The sequence below is a fragment of the Onthophagus taurus genome, chromosome 2 (assembly GCF_036711975.1).
Source record: "Onthophagus taurus isolate NC chromosome 2, IU_Otau_3.0, whole genome shotgun sequence".
Classification (NCBI taxonomy): domain Eukaryota; kingdom Metazoa; phylum Arthropoda; class Insecta; order Coleoptera; family Scarabaeidae; genus Onthophagus; species Onthophagus taurus.
In genome coordinates this window covers 13,944,622-13,961,058 of record NC_091967.1, presented here as the reverse complement: position 1 = coordinate 13,961,058, position 16,437 = coordinate 13,944,622, and the positions used below count along the sequence as shown (strand labels likewise).

Below are 16,437 nucleotides of genomic sequence, written 5' to 3'. Positions count from 1 at the left end.
TAAAAAACATCCCCCACTCTTGTTTTGACAACCGTCGTTGTCAAACTTCGTTTCTTTGCCCGCCATTTTAGTGCTACACGACTCCATTGCGGCGTATTTTGCGAAGTGCTCAAAAGCGAAGCGGACGCCGAATCTCTTGAAAAAAAAGAAGCCTCCGTTCTTTCCTTCTTAATCCGTATTTAAAATACACAATGAGTGACAGAGAGGTAAGTACGAAAGTCTACGTATTTTGACCGCGACGCGTGTTGTAATAAAAATAGATTAGCGTTTTAACAACTGTAAAAAGCTTCGCCGGCGAAACCACGCTGCAGCCATCAACGACGCTAACCTTTTCTTATTTTACGCGGGTTCGAATCCGCGTGGCCTCCAAACTGCCTAAAGCAATTTAATTATAGCTTAGTCATAGTGAGGATTACGTTCTTTTGATTTTGTTGAGGATTGTAAGGTTTTGATGGATTTTTTATTGTTTTTTTTTTGACGTGGTTATAGGCTACTAGGTCTCCTGGACATAAACCCATCAACGATCGCGATCATTCTCCCCACGGAAGAAGAGAAGAGTCTCCTAGGAATCATAAAACTAAAAGCTATTCTAGGTAAGTTCAAAGATGTGGAATCCATCTTATTTTATAAATCAGTTTATTATTAAAAAAAAATGTTGGTTTTATTTTAAGCGAATCTATTTAATAAATGCTTTTATTTTTGCAAGATACATAATCATAAGATTAGATTATTTTCAATAAGTTCCATGGATGGGTTCTAAGAGCTTTTTTTAATATGCTAAGTGGCGCAAATTGAGTCTTCAGATGATTTTTTCTGTATTGTTTTCATTTTTTAGTTTCCCTAAACATTATTTAAGTGTTGTCAGCATTAATTTGCGCTTGATCATCAGTATTTGAATAAACAAATATTGTTTGGTGGTTCAAGACTTGTTCTACAGTGGCTGACAAAAGTTCACATACAGCATTAAATTATGAGGTTCTTGTACAACATAATAAAATAATACAAAATTAATATTACAGTGTGATTGTGATTAGAGATACTTATTCACAAAAAAAGGAACAAAACAAATAGCTCAACAGCTATATACTATAAATTCAACAAATTATACTAAAATTAATAGGACAAAAGTTTACATACACAGTAGTTTTTAACTAAAAATAAATAATTAGGTCCATGTAATGACAGTTTCTAAAACTCAATATTTCCTTGGCTCACTATGAGCTTTTATAACAGCATACAGGCGTCGTGGTTTCGATTATCTTATTATGTTTTACAAAAACCTCATAATTCAATGCTGTATGTAGACTTTTGTACATCATTAAAAATCATATTCTGTTTATTATTTATCAAAGACTAGAAGATATTCACTGTAACCAAACTCATAACAATCACTATTTTATAGCTGACATATTTTATTTAGGCCCAGGTTTACTGTCTATAGTTGCCATGGGACATAAGAACTGGGTTTATCTATGGGATAAATTTATCAAGAGGTGGTAAAAGTGGGCCTTAACAGTCTAAAAAGAATAACCAAGAATACTTTATTGGATGTGGATTGACATTGAGACGCAAAGGTTGGAGCACTGCTTTATCATGATGAGTTCAGTCAAGACAGAAGTTGATACTTCTCATGTTTTGACTTCACAGAAATATTGAAAATACTCACTACTATGGTACTTTGTTGATTAAGTGCCTTTTACACAGGTGTATTTCAAAGACAAAAACTTGTACTTGGGTATAATGTTTTGAGTACCTGAGTATCTGTCTTGAAAGTAACTGGGTAACTTTTAAACTGTATCATATTTTAATTAATGTGGAGAATCTTTAAATCTCAACTATTTTGATTGTGTTTAATAAACATTATTTTATGGAATGGACCTCCTTGTATTACAGAACAATAGCTTAAGAGTTGAATGAAGAGTACAAGATGAGGGAGTCATACACTAAATTTAGTTGCAAAGTAGGAATTCCAAGTTCTTTGGTCCAAAAACTTTTCTTTAGTAAGTAGTATATGGAGTTGTGACAAGAAGTTCAACATGGAGTGCTTCAAACAAGTAGAAATTCTTTACTTGGAAGAAAACTAGAATAATAAAGCAAACAAAACACGTATTTTAATTATGTGCTACCAGTATTAATTTCATTATAAAATACATAAAACTAAAATTGTTTAATAAATTTAAGAAGATGATGTCATATTGCAGTAGAAGCATTTTAACATTTACCTGATACATTACTATGAGCATCACCACTATATCTATTATTACTAAATTTCAAATTAGGTAAATGTTAACAATAGGACAATTTATAGTCTGGCCAACAGATATTATAGTCTGGGAGATAAATTGTATATTGCAGATGCCTTTTGATGAATAGAAAAAGGTAACTACAAAAGGAATGGACGAAAATAGAATTAGAATGATTAGAGCAATGGCTAACTGACATAGAAAAAACATTTATGTACAATATCCATTATTGGCACTTGTGGAACTCTTATTTTTATTGGTCAACATGGTATTAACAGTCAAAGTATATCTAAAATAATATTGTGTATTAACTAATTAATACTTGTGTTTGTACTAATAATGGAAATAGTTACTTAATAGTTACAATTGAGATGTGTTATATAAATATATTTTTTACTGTATATATTTTATACTTGTATTTTTTTATTTAATACTTGTCTTGACACCCTGACATTATTTAGTATTCTTTTTGAACTAACATGTAATAATCTAAACTTATATTGAGTATACTAATATTTTTCCTTATGTATATTTAAGGATATACACCCTGTGATATTTGAGAGGCTGTAGTCAAATAATACTAAGTTTCTTGATGCACACAGGGAAAGTAATTAAAATTGAGGTCCCGTGCTGATATACATATTCACCTATATACTCAGCTCCGTTTACTTCAATACATTTCATAGTAGCTATTTGTTCTCAACGCAAGAACCTCAATAATCTTATTTTTATATTGTTTTTGAATGCTACGTTTTGTCATTATTAGAAGTCCGAGCCGCGGTAGAAAAATGTCCTACAGAGATGATCGCGACCGTGAGCGTCGTAGGGATGGAGGAGGAGACCGCGACGGTGGTCGTCGTTACAGGTATTTATAACAAAAATATGTTTTTAATTTTTTTTTCGCGGACCAAAATCCCCACCTCTCCCTTTGTTTTTTTCTTTTGTTTTGGACTTACACGATTTGTCTGGGTTTTTTAAGTTGCGTTTTTTAGTTTACATAAATATATTTTCACATTCATTTTATATCCGGAAAAAATATTAGTACTTAAATATTTTGTGTAAGTAAATTTTTTCCAATTATTTTTCTTTTTTTGTTTGGTTTAGGAATTACCTGAATTGATTTGTGTGTTTTCTTAAAATTTATAATTAGTATTGATTTAGTATTGCTACTTTACCTTCACATGAGAGGTGGTGCTATTTTTATCAGTTCAGAATCATTTAACGTGCATTTTTTTATTGTAATTATAATTAATTTAAAAATAAATCGTGATCCGACTCGTTATAGAATAATACATAATTATTGCTTTTGTACTTTTGCTTTTATTAAAAAAAAAATTGCCCAGTTATTAAAATAGTTGTAATAAGTTTTCTGCTTTTTTAGCTTTAAGATTTTCATTTAAATTATTTTAGTTTAAATTGTTTTATAAAGATTTGTTTATAAACATGCATGTTTGTTTGATTTAACTGCTACGTTGTGTAAATGAGTAATATTTTTGAATCGAGTTAGATGTTAAATTGGTAAATGCTTCTTAATTATTTTAAATTTAATCTTATTAAAATATGTATATAATTTTGTATCAAACTTTAACTGTAATGAGTCGGATGCCGAAATATTTGAAAATTAGAAAGCCAATGTAAAATTACAATCACTCATGTCGACCGTTTGCAGGTCCCGCAGTCGATCACGCTCAGACAGACGTTACAAGTCCTCTCGATACTCCCGTAGCCGATCCCGTTCAGGTGGTTACGGCCGGCGATCTCACTCACATAGCCCTATGTCTAGCCGTAGGCGTCATATGGGGACCCGCGACAATCCGAAACCTTCACGATGCCTGGGCGTCTTTGGTCTCAGCGTCTACACAACTGAGGACGAGCTCTACCACATTTTCTCCAAGTATGGACCAGTTGAGCGCGTACAAGTTGTGATTGATGCTAAGGTTTGAAACAAAAATATTCGTTTTATCATACAATTTAAATTTCGACATTGTTATAGACCGGCAGATCGAGGGGGTTCTCTTTTGTCTATTTTGAAAACACAGAGGATGCTAAAATTGCCAAGGAGCAATGTACAGGGATGAAAATTAATGGAAAGAGTATTAGGGTGGACTATTCAATTACAGAACGTGCTCATACACCTACACCTGGTATTTATATGGGAAAACCAACATAGTAAGTGATTTTATTTATTTTTAATTACATTAATTTTTATTGGTAGTAGTAGGTACATTCAAATTGGTTCTAATGTGCATTTTAAGATATAGGTACATGGTGAGTTCTGATTTGATAGAATATTGGTTATTGGTGACTATAGGGTGGTTACTTGAAGCTAAAGTTTTTCCACAAAAGGCGTTGCCATACATAAATTTTATTTTTTTTTGATAATATTTATAATAAATACAACGTTGTAACTTTGTTTGAGGAACGGTGCCAACAGTGCGCGATTCTTTTGCGTTTGTGTGATTGCTTTATACACATCAAAAGTTAATTACAAACGTAGGGGAATCCCAAACTATTTTTACCATTGTCAAAACAGACTAGTGATGAAACAGACTAATGTTATATGTTGCGTTTACAACCTTTCAATATGTTATATTGGTTGTTATAAGTAAATTATGCACAGAACCAAACCCAAAGATTTCCTATAAACCTTGTATTAAATGTTATAAGCTAATCAAAATCTTAACTTAGGATTATCTTTAAAAGTTAATAACTTGGGTTAAGATGTGTATGGATAGAATTATGTTATACAGTGATATCAAATTACTTTCTGCTATTGATCGCCATGTGATTTTAACAATTTGTCTTGTTTTGCAGTATCAGTGACAAATGGGATAGACGTAGGGGTGGTGATAGAGACAGAGAGTAAGTGTTTAATGCAAATATCTAATTGCTATTATCTGGCGTGCTAAAAACTGGAATGTATTTTGCAATCTTTCCAATGGTGTACAATTCCAACAATGTTTTAAGGACCCAAGTCAAGATATTGTTGAGTTCTTTGCAGGATATTCCAGCAAACGAGATAAAATAAGGGCGAGAGAAGAGGGCTGGCTAATATAGTTCGCTAGTTAATAGCAATGAACTATATTCTTAATACTTTTTACAAAGATTTTTCATTATGTTTTGGGATTCATGTCCCAACATCATTGAGACTAAAGCTAAGTTTCCACATGCACGGATTACTGGCGCCAGTTCATTTGCATGTGGAAATAGCAAAAAACCACTGGCGCCAATAAATTGGTGCCCGTAATTATAGCGTCAATAAAGTTGACGCTACTTCTACTTTTTGGCGCCAGTAAAAATATTTATAAAGAAAACGTGTAACTATTAACGTGTTCGTCCAACTAAAATGAACAAATCCGCTAATAAACCGTCCAAAAAATGGACATCAGAATAAACAGTACTATTTCTAGAAACATGAGCAAATACCTTTGTTTGTGGAATCAGAAAATTCCGCAATATAAGGACCGACTAGCACGAAATGAGGCTGTCAGAAGGTTAGTTGAAATTATGAAGAAAACAGTTCCTAATTTTGACGAAACCTCGGCAAAAGCAAAAATACAAAGTATACGCAATGCGTATATAATTGAATGCCATAAAGTGCTCCACCATAAAGCACTTCACATATAAATTTAGAAATTGTGCTTTTTAGCAAACAATACATATATTGCAAGGATGTAGAAGAATTTCCAGAAGCCACAAATCTTAAAGTTGCTTGCAGTTTTACGTGAGCTGGAATGGCATCTTGCATATTCGTATGTTGTTTTTGTATTTTAGAGGATACTTGTCTTAACAAAAACATGAAACTCTTCAGTCATTCTTAAATGATTAAAAAATGCTTGCTGATCTCCATGCCATAACTCTCTAATTAAAGTACAAGACCCAGCAACTATGTTTTCACTTTTTTTCCAAGGAGCACATTTGGACTACCATATTGATGTCAGCGCGAAGTACATCACTTGACGCCATTTTTATTACTGTGCCAGTTCACAATTATAACATTTATGTGGAGACAACTTCTGGCGCCACTAAACCGGCTTCGTACTAGCGCCAGTAATCCGCGTATGTGGTTAGCTTTGATTGCAGAAATATATTTTATTGTGAAATATTCCTGTGATATTTGAGAGGCTTAAGTTATTAAATACTGAGAATCTTGATGCACACAGGAAGAGTATAAATTAAGGTGGAGTCCCGTGCTGATATATTGTTACCTATATACTCAGCTCCGTTTACTCTGGCACATTCTTATTTGTTACGCTTAAAATGTATAAAAGTTTATTTTTATTTTTCTTGATGATTGTTTTAAATTGTGTAGCGATTACTATGGAGGTGGAGGAGGATATAGAGGATCGAAATACAGCCATCGAAGGTCTCCGTCACCATACTACAGGCGACGACGCTATGATCGTTCCAGATCAAGATCGTACTCTCCTCGTAAGTACCACTAATCGGAATGTGATTAGGTGTATTTGCCGGCCAGTTACTTTTACTACTGCACACGTGTTATTTGGAGACGACATTGATACGCTTTTGTTCTTACATGAATTATTATTTTAGATGAATCGATTTAGTTTAATTTTTTTTATTTTTCTAATTCATTTATTAATGCCTATCTATCTATAATTCATTGTTTTGTCAAAAAGAATTTTTCGTAATTTTTTTAGGCAATCATATATAGTACACAAAAGAGCCCTTTAGTCAATCGTTAGATTTATATGAGAATAATGTTTTTGTTAATTTGTGTTTATTCTATATTCTACAGGTCGGTATTAAACTTCCCGGACGGTTCCAGACAAATAAAATAATTTCTGGATTAATATAGCTGTAAAAAAGTAATCGAAAGAGGGAAAGTTTATAAAAAACACCAATCAATTATTGTGCCCGCGCTCTGGCGTTAAATTTACTTTAGTTTTTCGTTCCTTTAATTTGCTGTAACCAATTTTGCTATTATTACCGTTTTTTACTAGTTTGTATTATTTGTTTTGCGTTTTTATTACAATACATATATGCAAATGCAAAATATGTATATGCATTTATGTATCTCGTGTGTTTGTATGACTTGAGCCTAAGTTGTTCCCTCTTTTGCAACCTATTCAAGTTTTGTACGTATGTTGCATAACTTGTTTTTTACCAAAAAAACGGAATAAGTAGATTTGATTAGACTCAATAGTTTTCTTTTTGTTATTGACAAAATTTTTTATGGATACCGAAGTATGAATGTGAAGAAAAATTAATGGTTCAAAAAACGAATAATAAGGAAATGTTATTATAATAAACAGCTCAGACGATTTCTGTTTTTATTTAACTTTACTTTATTTGGTTTTATATAATTACACATTTCTAAATTGTACAAGGAATCCAATATAGTTTATTAATAATTGTTCAATATAATCTTGATATGTGAATCCTTTAGGTAAGCAACTGAATAAACAATTCCTTCCACACTAATATTGTTTTCCTTTGTTTTAAAAAGGGTTAAGAACACGTGGTATTGGATGAAATTGAAGTATGTTTAAAGAAATTGAAATTGCATTTAACACACTGAGGCGATATTTCACTAAGAAAATGTCAGCTATGAAAAAACAGTCGAAAAAGCAAACCGTGCGAAACCAAGAGAATTGAAAATTTTCTTTAGAAGAATTTTTTGCAACTCTCTTGAAGAATCCGTTTTGCCTGAAGACATCAGACCGCTCGCAACGGCAAGCTCTCTCACTTTCAGCAAGAGTCTGATGACAAACAATCTTACAGTCAATATCAAATTTCGCGTGTTTTTTTACAAAAAAAAACTTGCCGTTTTCCTGAAAAATAATCAAAATATTACTAGGTCTCAAGAGCAAACAAGAATCTTTTGCTGTGGATGTGTTCAAGCTCCCTCAAAACAGAAAACAAAATTCACGTCTTCTCGCTACCCACCAATCTAACATTACGAGCGCTTCTTTCAGGTCAGACTGAGCTTTACTTTTTTTTCTAGTTTTTTTTCTTAATACAGCATCCCTAGTAATAATAGATTTTAAATAAGCACAACAGATTATGTGTGAATAAATATTCAAAACAATTTGAAGTTGAATTTATTATGGACCTTCAAACACGTCCTCCGTTTTATACTCTCCATTCATTTTCCGTTTCAAATCCATCAATTCATTTTAGTTAATTCCTTTAAGATAAAATTTTTCACCTTCTGGTTGTATATTACAATGACAGTCTTTCAAGTAGGTTGTCAAGGTCTTAAGTCATTTAATTTATTGTAACCCATTTTATGTTTGAACAACTTTATGCATTTCTCGAAATTTAACACAAAATAGTATTTTTTAGTATATCTGATCCTCCTATTTTAAAATAGTAAATATTGTTTTTAGGCATTTGCACAAATATTTAAAGTTTGGGTTATTACATGGAGAGTCATAGGAAATGAACAAACCTATCTTCATTCTATGCTGTCTTATTTAGAATTTACACATTCTATATAAATAGTACATGTATAAATATCAACATCTGTATTTTAAGAATAATTTATTTATTTACTATTTCAAAAACTTATTATGTTCATAAATTAGTTATAAATTACATTAAAAAACTTTCCACTTCATTTTTATGCGGGTCATTACAGTAATTACGCAAATGCATTTACAACATAACCTCTTTTGCGAGTATTAAGTCCCATATTGGAACTTTAAAACCACATTTTCCTCGTTAAATGATTAAAAGTGTTTGTTAAAAATGGTTTTGAAGGTATTTAAGGTTAGCGTGAATAATTTGAGAAATCTTTCGATGCTTCGAAGTTCGTTAGAAGTAAGAATTCCGCTAGCAAGTGGTTATTTATCGGGGAAATGGTGGGGTCCCGAGGATCGTAGGCCTATTTTAGCTTTTCACGGATGGCAGGTATTTTATTGGAGTATCATAAACATGGTTTATTGAATGTTTTTTTCTCTTTTAGGATAATTGTGGAACATTTGATAGATTGATTCCATTATTGCCTCCACACATACCCGTGTTAGCTTTGGACTTTTTTGGGCATGGTTTTTCAAGTCAAATTCCTCCAGGGATGTTTTATCATGATATTGATCATTGTATTACTATTAAGAGAGTAAAAGAGTATTTTGGTTGGGAGAAAATATCTTTAATGGGGCACTCAATGGGAGGAATAGCTACATTTCTTTATAGTGCTTTATTTCCTAATGATGTAGATATTGCAATATGCATTGATAGGTTGTACCCATTACTTACAAATAAAAAAGATACTATTTCGAAAAGTATTGAAGAATTTATCAAATATGATTCACTTAATACAAAGGGTGATGAACCTCCAAGTTACACTTTTGATGAAATGGTTAAAAGAACGCACATTGGTTCAAAAAGTTCTATTGATGTTGAAGTTGCTAAGTTCATTTTATACAGAAATATAACTCCATCAAAAAAGCATCCAGGAAGGTTCTTTTTTAATAGGGATGCAAGAGTGAAAGTCGGACCAATTGATTATCATGATCCTAATGAAGTTATTCAAATGGCGTCAAGAATTACAATCCCTTTGTTTCTTGCAAGGGCACGTGATAGTGTTTTCTTTGGACGCCATGAAATCATTAATGATTTACGAGAAACTCTTAAAAAAAGTAGCAAAGATTTTCAATTCCATGATGTTCCAGGAACGCATCATTGTCATTTAAATAATCCGGACGTTCTTGCAGGTCTTCTTACTGAATTTTTATTGACTCACGATCGCAAACGTCAAGGAAATAGTGGACTTAAAGACGAATTAAAGATTGATGAAAATATTTATCCAATTTCTAAGTATAAAAGGGAAATACTTGAGGAGTGATTGATATTATTTTCAAAGATATCTTGTTTTTAGATCTTTTATACAATACTTTTTAAGACTGCCAATAAGTTGCATTTTATAATTTGTTAAATTTGTTGGTTGTTGTAATTTTAAGGTTGATATTAAAGGATATTTTTTCTTAATTTTGTTTGTTTATGAAATGGCAAACTACATTTTTCGATTTAGCCCAATTTTTCTGTAATTTATTACAATTTTTAAAAATTCGGTTCTTTAATGGCAGATGTCACCACAGCAATGCGCTTGATAGATATCTGTATCCACTTTTAATCCCCAAAATGATATTAGTGTAGTCTATGTTTAAGAAAATATTTACAATTTCTTCAAAATTACTGAGCAGTGTATAATCCCAGGTTTATATTATTCCAATTACTTGTCCCATAGATTAAACTCGCCGGTTAACTAATCTGGATGATGATAACTGGTCCACACCACTGCATTAATTTGAATTAATACAGTTAATTAATTTCAACGTGATTAATTTTAGCAGTATTTTGGTTTCAGTGCAGTATCGGATCTAGGAAGAAATCTTGATAACTGGATTATATGAATCCTATTACTTTAGGTACCTAAATTCAAATAACACTAATTTTTTAATTTTATAAGCTATTTTTAATTAAGGGACTTTTATTAATTGAGTGTCTCATTCGTTTCCTGCACTAAAACTTTTGGGGTATCGACATTAGACTGGTATGTATACTTTAAGATTTTGAAAAAAGTCCATTTATCATTATATTGTATAACTAATTAATTTAAATTTTTTTTGCAGATGTTTGGTTACTATATTTATGATTACCACATCATGAGAAGAATAAGACTATGGTGAAACAACAACCTTCTTGTATGTCTGTACCACCAGAAGAAAAATGGAAAGCGATAATATTATTATGATGGCTTCCAATTACGTCCGCTTAATAGATGAAAAAGATCATCACAAAAACAAATTTAATGAAATTATTCCCAGCGTTACAACTATTAAAGGTTACTTTTTAGTCAATAGTAATGGCCTGCAAAGTAGGAGAAACATGCAGAAAGAGTAATGGTGTTGCGTGCCAAGGTTTTGCTCCAAGAAAGTTATTAGACGATGTTAATTTTTCATTTTATGGTGACAAAATATTTTCTTAAAAACGCATATTTAATTGCTGACCAGGAGACTCGACTAGACAAATTTAAGATATCTCAAAAAATAAATTTTCCAGTTTTATATTGAGAACAAATCAGTCACTAAAACAGGTTGCGTTCGTAATAACTTTATAAGAATTAATCTTTTCTGTGAAATCTGAATATTCATTATCTTGTCAAGAATGTTGTTCCATTTAAGTTATATGGGATTAAAATGATTAACCTTTCGCCTGGCGCAATATAAGTTCAGATTCAGATTCGAGCGCAATGTATTCATTGACGTTCACTGGGGAGTTTGATGTAAGAAAAGGAAAATATATTGCAATAGAACGCATTTGTACTTCATAATTTTTAAAAAACGACAATATTTAAAGTTTAGAAAAAATTATAGTAATTGTTCAATGTCTGTTAGCTGACGTTCAACAAAAAACGGCATTATATTAACTGGCAGCACAGCATGTTTCATAGAGGCAGATTGACTTTTTTTACATTCATAATTTGTCATCCTTCTGAAACCCGTTTCAGTTCTACAGGTTAAGCACTTATGCCTGTTTGGATGTTGTATTTTCTAGATCATTTGCGAAAGGAGGGAATTTTTTCAGTCGTATTTGAAGTTTTGGTGCTTATTCAAACTGAGTCAATCGTCAAATGGTGAGATAACGTTTTTAGAAAAACTCTTCGTCGTAACGCATCCAATCTATTAGCGAGCTAAATCATTTGGGAATTAATCTCTTTTGCTGATTTCGTCGTTATGAAGCAGGGATACAAGAAATCTCTGACCAAGCTTTGACGATTCCCGCTGAGAGCTCCTGTGCGTGTGATGTCTCTTTCTCTAAAAAATTAATGTTTTATCTATATAATATGCTGGTTTGTATATCTATCATATCCAAAATGTCTGTAAATAAATTAGGCCCAACAATTAATCACAGTTTGATCAATCTTACTGCTTCCTGTAACTCCTGCATGTTGTCATAACATTGTGCAATGGGACGTAAGTGTACGGGAACGCATGCACTTCCGTTTCCTTACATACAACATTGTAAGATTATCTAAACATTCCTGGAGAATGGTTTATCGGCCCACATGGTTTTAATCTTTTCCCAAAAAATATGATTTCTGGATCAGCTTCGTGGTCATCTTCAATCATTAATTTTCAATGTCATCTTAAAAATTAATATCTTTTCTCTCCCAAGTTTTTATTATCTGAGAGGCCTTCCTTGCCACCTTCAAAAAAACCGATATATTTTCAGGATGACTTGGATTAAGTAGATCGCAGAATTTTACAACAAAACTTTATTGTGCAACGACGCGACGACATAGTGCTACTGAAAAGGTTTTGAAGATAGTTTCAACAAAGCTGATAGAAGCTAATAAAAGAAGAATAGAACCATTCTAGTTGTGCCTGTCAGGTCAATTGCACCCGACGAAGGGTTAATGACTTAATTACTTAGTATGGTAGTTATAACAACTTCTTCTATGCACTGCGAATAAAATCACATACAATTTTAGAGCACTGGACCATGTGATATATTTTCAATACATTTAAACAAATACATAAAGAGCTTTCTTTGTAAATATTGATGCCATAATTATAACTTTTCAATATCTACTATCGCCTGTAGTAAATATTGTAACATCCATCAATATTTTGGTAGCTGCAATATCGATTTGCTCTGAAGTGACTTGATTTAATTGATACCATCTAACAATGATATTGCATATTGCTGATTGCAGATTAAACGAGTTTTTGATTCACTGCTTCTCCTCAATCAATGTTGCTTGCTCTGAAAATCATAATTTAGAAGTAAGAATGCTGCTTAACGGATTTTTTTTAGGAGCAGATCTCCATCGTATATGAAGAGTGACCCAGTAAGAATACCCGATTTACATATGTATTGATTATCATGCGCTGATCTGGTGTAATGACTCCGTGAATCCATCAAAATCAGTTTCAAAATTAGTTAGATTTGTGACAAAACCTGGAAGAGAAGCTAAAGATTAATGATTTACGTTGTGGTTTTATCCTCAAGTTTTTTGTTAGAAAAATTTTAATTTGAAAATTACAGTCATAATAATAATACACGACAATTGCTGCTATCCAAACATCAGATTAAGTCGTTAAACTAATTAAGTTGTAATTATATCGATGAACGTGTTATGAACCAACGAACTGCCTCAGGGTAATACATCGATAGCCAATTTATTTATTTTTTTTTAATTTACTCACCACTATTCTAGTTTCGCACATTACTTTTATTTTCAGCTTTTTTTACATTTTTCATCGGCGACTTTTTATTACTCGTGCATAGAATGAGCTTAATCTAAATTAGGCTACAAATATAGTGGTATTTATTTTACTATCATCGTTATAATTCAATGTTAAAGATCTATATTTCAGCAGAATGTGTCACCAACTATAAGAAAGCATACATTATATACCTTCTAAGCCGCGCAGAACTTCGGCTAGATAGAGCGATAAATAACATCCCATCCGGGGTCATTTGTAGCGCGATTTTTTCGTTTCATCCGGCCGGGTCAGGTGTCCCACGGCCGCGCATTGCAAATAGAGCCTTGGCAATGAAGACCCTCTTCTAGAGGTAGCCCGATGGAGATTCAAGATCCGAGGGCCGGCCGCGACTGGGTTCGTACCCGACCCCGCAGAGTGATGAATGTTCGGCGCGAGTCACTACTTCGATCATCGCTAACCAGTCCCATAAACAATGGCCCTCGGCTAAAAAACAAAAAAGAAAGAATACAAAATCCACTGTTTGGTTTACCGAAGGGGGTCGAGTTCTTTCCCTCTTTATTTCTCTTCCTTTGTTCTCCTTCGCTTTCACATTCGTCCTCCGTCAGTACGTCGCTTTATTATTAATGGATGCAAATGATACGTTTGTTTGCTTCGTCTTAATGCAATTGGATCGTTTTGCCATCAAGATGTCTAAATGGCTACGTCGTTCTTTATTTATTTGACGTTTTACATTGCTGAAAATGTGTTATACTTAATTAATAAAAAAAACAAACAAAGATACGTTGAATTTTTTCAAGGAATCTTTGGACAGTTGTTATTTATAAACACCAAAAAAATCTTGTTATCACCAATTTCTTTTACCTGTACTCACTTTTAAGTTCATCCAATCTTTTTTGTATATTTTTTGTGTGAAGTTGAAAACCCACTCAAAGGTATTATTTATGGCAGTCGTCGCTGGGTTAGTCACAATGCCATTTACCTGTTCGTACACGTCCGATCTTTGTTTTTAGGCGCCAAAGAGTCCACAAGGTACTCATTTGACGAACGATTAGACCACCGGTGCTGGTGGCCGTTCCCTGTAGTTATATTAATAACGCAGGAGTTTTCAGAATAAAAAATGAATTCAACTGGAGGGGGAGTTGAATATTGCTTGGTCATTGGGTCAGATGAGCTAATAATAATAGTGATATAAAGGTCTACCCGCTATGGTCGGGTTCCCATGTGCTGTGTTCTCAACTTTGCGACGATTAATCATTAACAAAATGCATATTACAGAAACAAAAAAGAAAATATAAATTAAAATGAAATATTCATTTACATGTACAAAAAAAAATTGATCCATACTATTATGGTATCATAGCTTTCAAGTTCGAAATTCTTTTTCTTGAAGATATAAAATAACCGAAATTTGAGTGTTATTACATTACTGCTGTAATGTAGCCACATTTCCGTCGATGTTGATTAGAGTCCATTAGGGTGGCGTCTATGCGATAACACTTTGATAAGGGGACAAAAGTGGCGTTTGGCTGGCGACGGCGGCGCATTCTCGACGTCCCTCTTCTGTACTACAGTAGAAAAGTAGCACCGTCCTGGGGCCACTTTCCGTATCTCAACAACAATGTCGAGGTCGCCTTCGGTAAAAGCCAAGAGTCTACTACTCTTCGGCGAAACGCACTCAAAAGTGGCCTAAGAGTAATTATAGGCGACCGGCGAAGTAGGGGGCCACCAGCGGACGGCAAAAACAAAGATGCCGCGACATAGAAGCCACTTTAGACGCTATTAACTCTCATAATATACAGTGTTTATCAAAAGATGTAAAATTTTTTGAATTTTATTTAATTATTACTCTAGAACAAAGTACAACTTTTTGCACGATTATTATCAAATAAGTATGTCTAATAGTGTAATTTTCTAATCCTTTTATGACGAGATTCTCTTTTAATCAATCTAGATCATAGATAAGATATAATATATTTGTTATATAGATGGGCAACTATAAACGTTTGATTGAAATGCACAATTAGTTTTGGATACTGTCACCTACAGCGGTGAAATCATTGGCAGGCGGGAAATATAAATTAAATTTGTTATTTGAAAGGTTTATCGATGATTTTTTACGAAAACATTGCTGGCGACAAAACTTTACAAACTGTGCAAAACTTTAAACACATTAAATTTTGTCGTTTGCCAAGTCGTTTGCAATGTTTTACAAAAAAACATGACTAGGTATTAAATTATTATTTGGTACAGGGTTTATTAAAAAGTCTTTAAATGAATAACAAAGACTTTATTCTTTAATTTTTTTCTTATTATTTTTACCACATCGTTTCATTTTAATTTTATTGCATTTATCCAATGCTGCTTCCGCATCAATCGAAGTGTACTTATTATAAAGCAACAACAACAAATCGCTTTTTCTTCAAATCGCTAGCAACTCTTCCACTGTACACAATACAACGCAATCAAAAATATTACTATGTCAAACCAGTCAAACTGACAACTCAAAAAATTGCCAAAATGGGTTCTGTAATCGAAAGCAACGCCATAAGTGACAGTATCCAGAATTAAACGTATGTTCTCAACTTCATTAAAACGAGTGACTGGTGCATGATCTAGATGAAAACGCAAATAATGTGTAATTGGGATGTAAAATACATGATGATATTGGTTGTAAATACCGTACATGCTAAATTCCACAATTTTGTTATATTTTTGTTTATTTAACTTATAATTGGTACAAACCATCAAGTTTATTGAAATGTTTTCGGAAACTATAAATGGAAATGTTTTAAAAATAGTTTGTCAATTTAAAATGTTTTATTACTCGGCACTAATTCTTTAGAAACGAATTTCTACCGATAATAATCGAATATTGGTAATTTGAAACGTACAATGTTCAATATTTTTATTACGAGGATCTTGTTTAATCCTAATCATGTGAGAATGAATGTATTCAATTGGTTTTATGTTAAAATAAAAATAGTAATGTGAAGATT

General features: G+C 32.5%; 2 protein-coding genes and 1 long non-coding RNA gene across 5 annotated transcripts; 2 read left to right on the top strand and 1 right to left on the bottom strand.

Moving 5' to 3' along the window:
• Window positions 1–41: 41 nt before the first annotated feature.
• Window positions 42–8,295, top strand: LOC111426948 (transformer 2). Of its 3 annotated transcripts, none has more exons than XM_023061861.2 (8): window positions 42–206; window positions 490–593; window positions 3,010–3,108; window positions 3,913–4,180; window positions 4,237–4,412; window positions 5,058–5,105; window positions 6,556–6,674; window positions 7,714–8,295. In XM_023061861.2, the coding sequence occupies exons 1-8, from the start codon at window positions 192–194 to the stop codon at window positions 7,737–7,739; spliced, it is 855 nt and encodes a 284-aa protein (XP_022917629.1). In that variant the 5' UTR covers window positions 42–191; the 3' UTR covers window positions 7,740–8,295. The 3 variants fall into 3 exon arrangements, with proteins under 3 accessions (XP_022917629.1, XP_022917631.1, XP_022917632.1); XM_023061863.2 differs by lacking the exon at window positions 7,714–8,295 and adding an exon at window positions 7,003–7,688; XM_023061864.2 differs by having other exon boundaries at window positions 63–206; window positions 4,027–4,180.
• A 492-nt stretch (window positions 8,296–8,787) lies between these two features.
• Window positions 8,788–10,196, top strand: LOC111426947 (probable serine hydrolase). Its single transcript, XM_023061859.2, has 2 exons — window positions 8,788–9,119; window positions 9,175–10,196. The coding sequence occupies exons 1-2, from the start codon at window positions 8,958–8,960 to the stop codon at window positions 10,051–10,053; spliced, it is 1,041 nt and encodes a 346-aa protein (XP_022917627.2). The 5' UTR covers window positions 8,788–8,957; the 3' UTR covers window positions 10,054–10,196.
• Window positions 10,197–13,531: 3,335 nt separating this feature from the next.
• Window positions 13,532–15,378, bottom strand: LOC139429018 (uncharacterized). Its single transcript, XR_011639730.1, has 2 exons — window positions 14,313–15,378; window positions 13,532–14,175 (listed from the first exon to the last, which is right to left on the bottom strand). It is a non-coding gene; the product is annotated as an uncharacterized lncRNA (long non-coding RNA).
• Window positions 15,379–16,437: the final 1,059 nt, after the last annotated feature.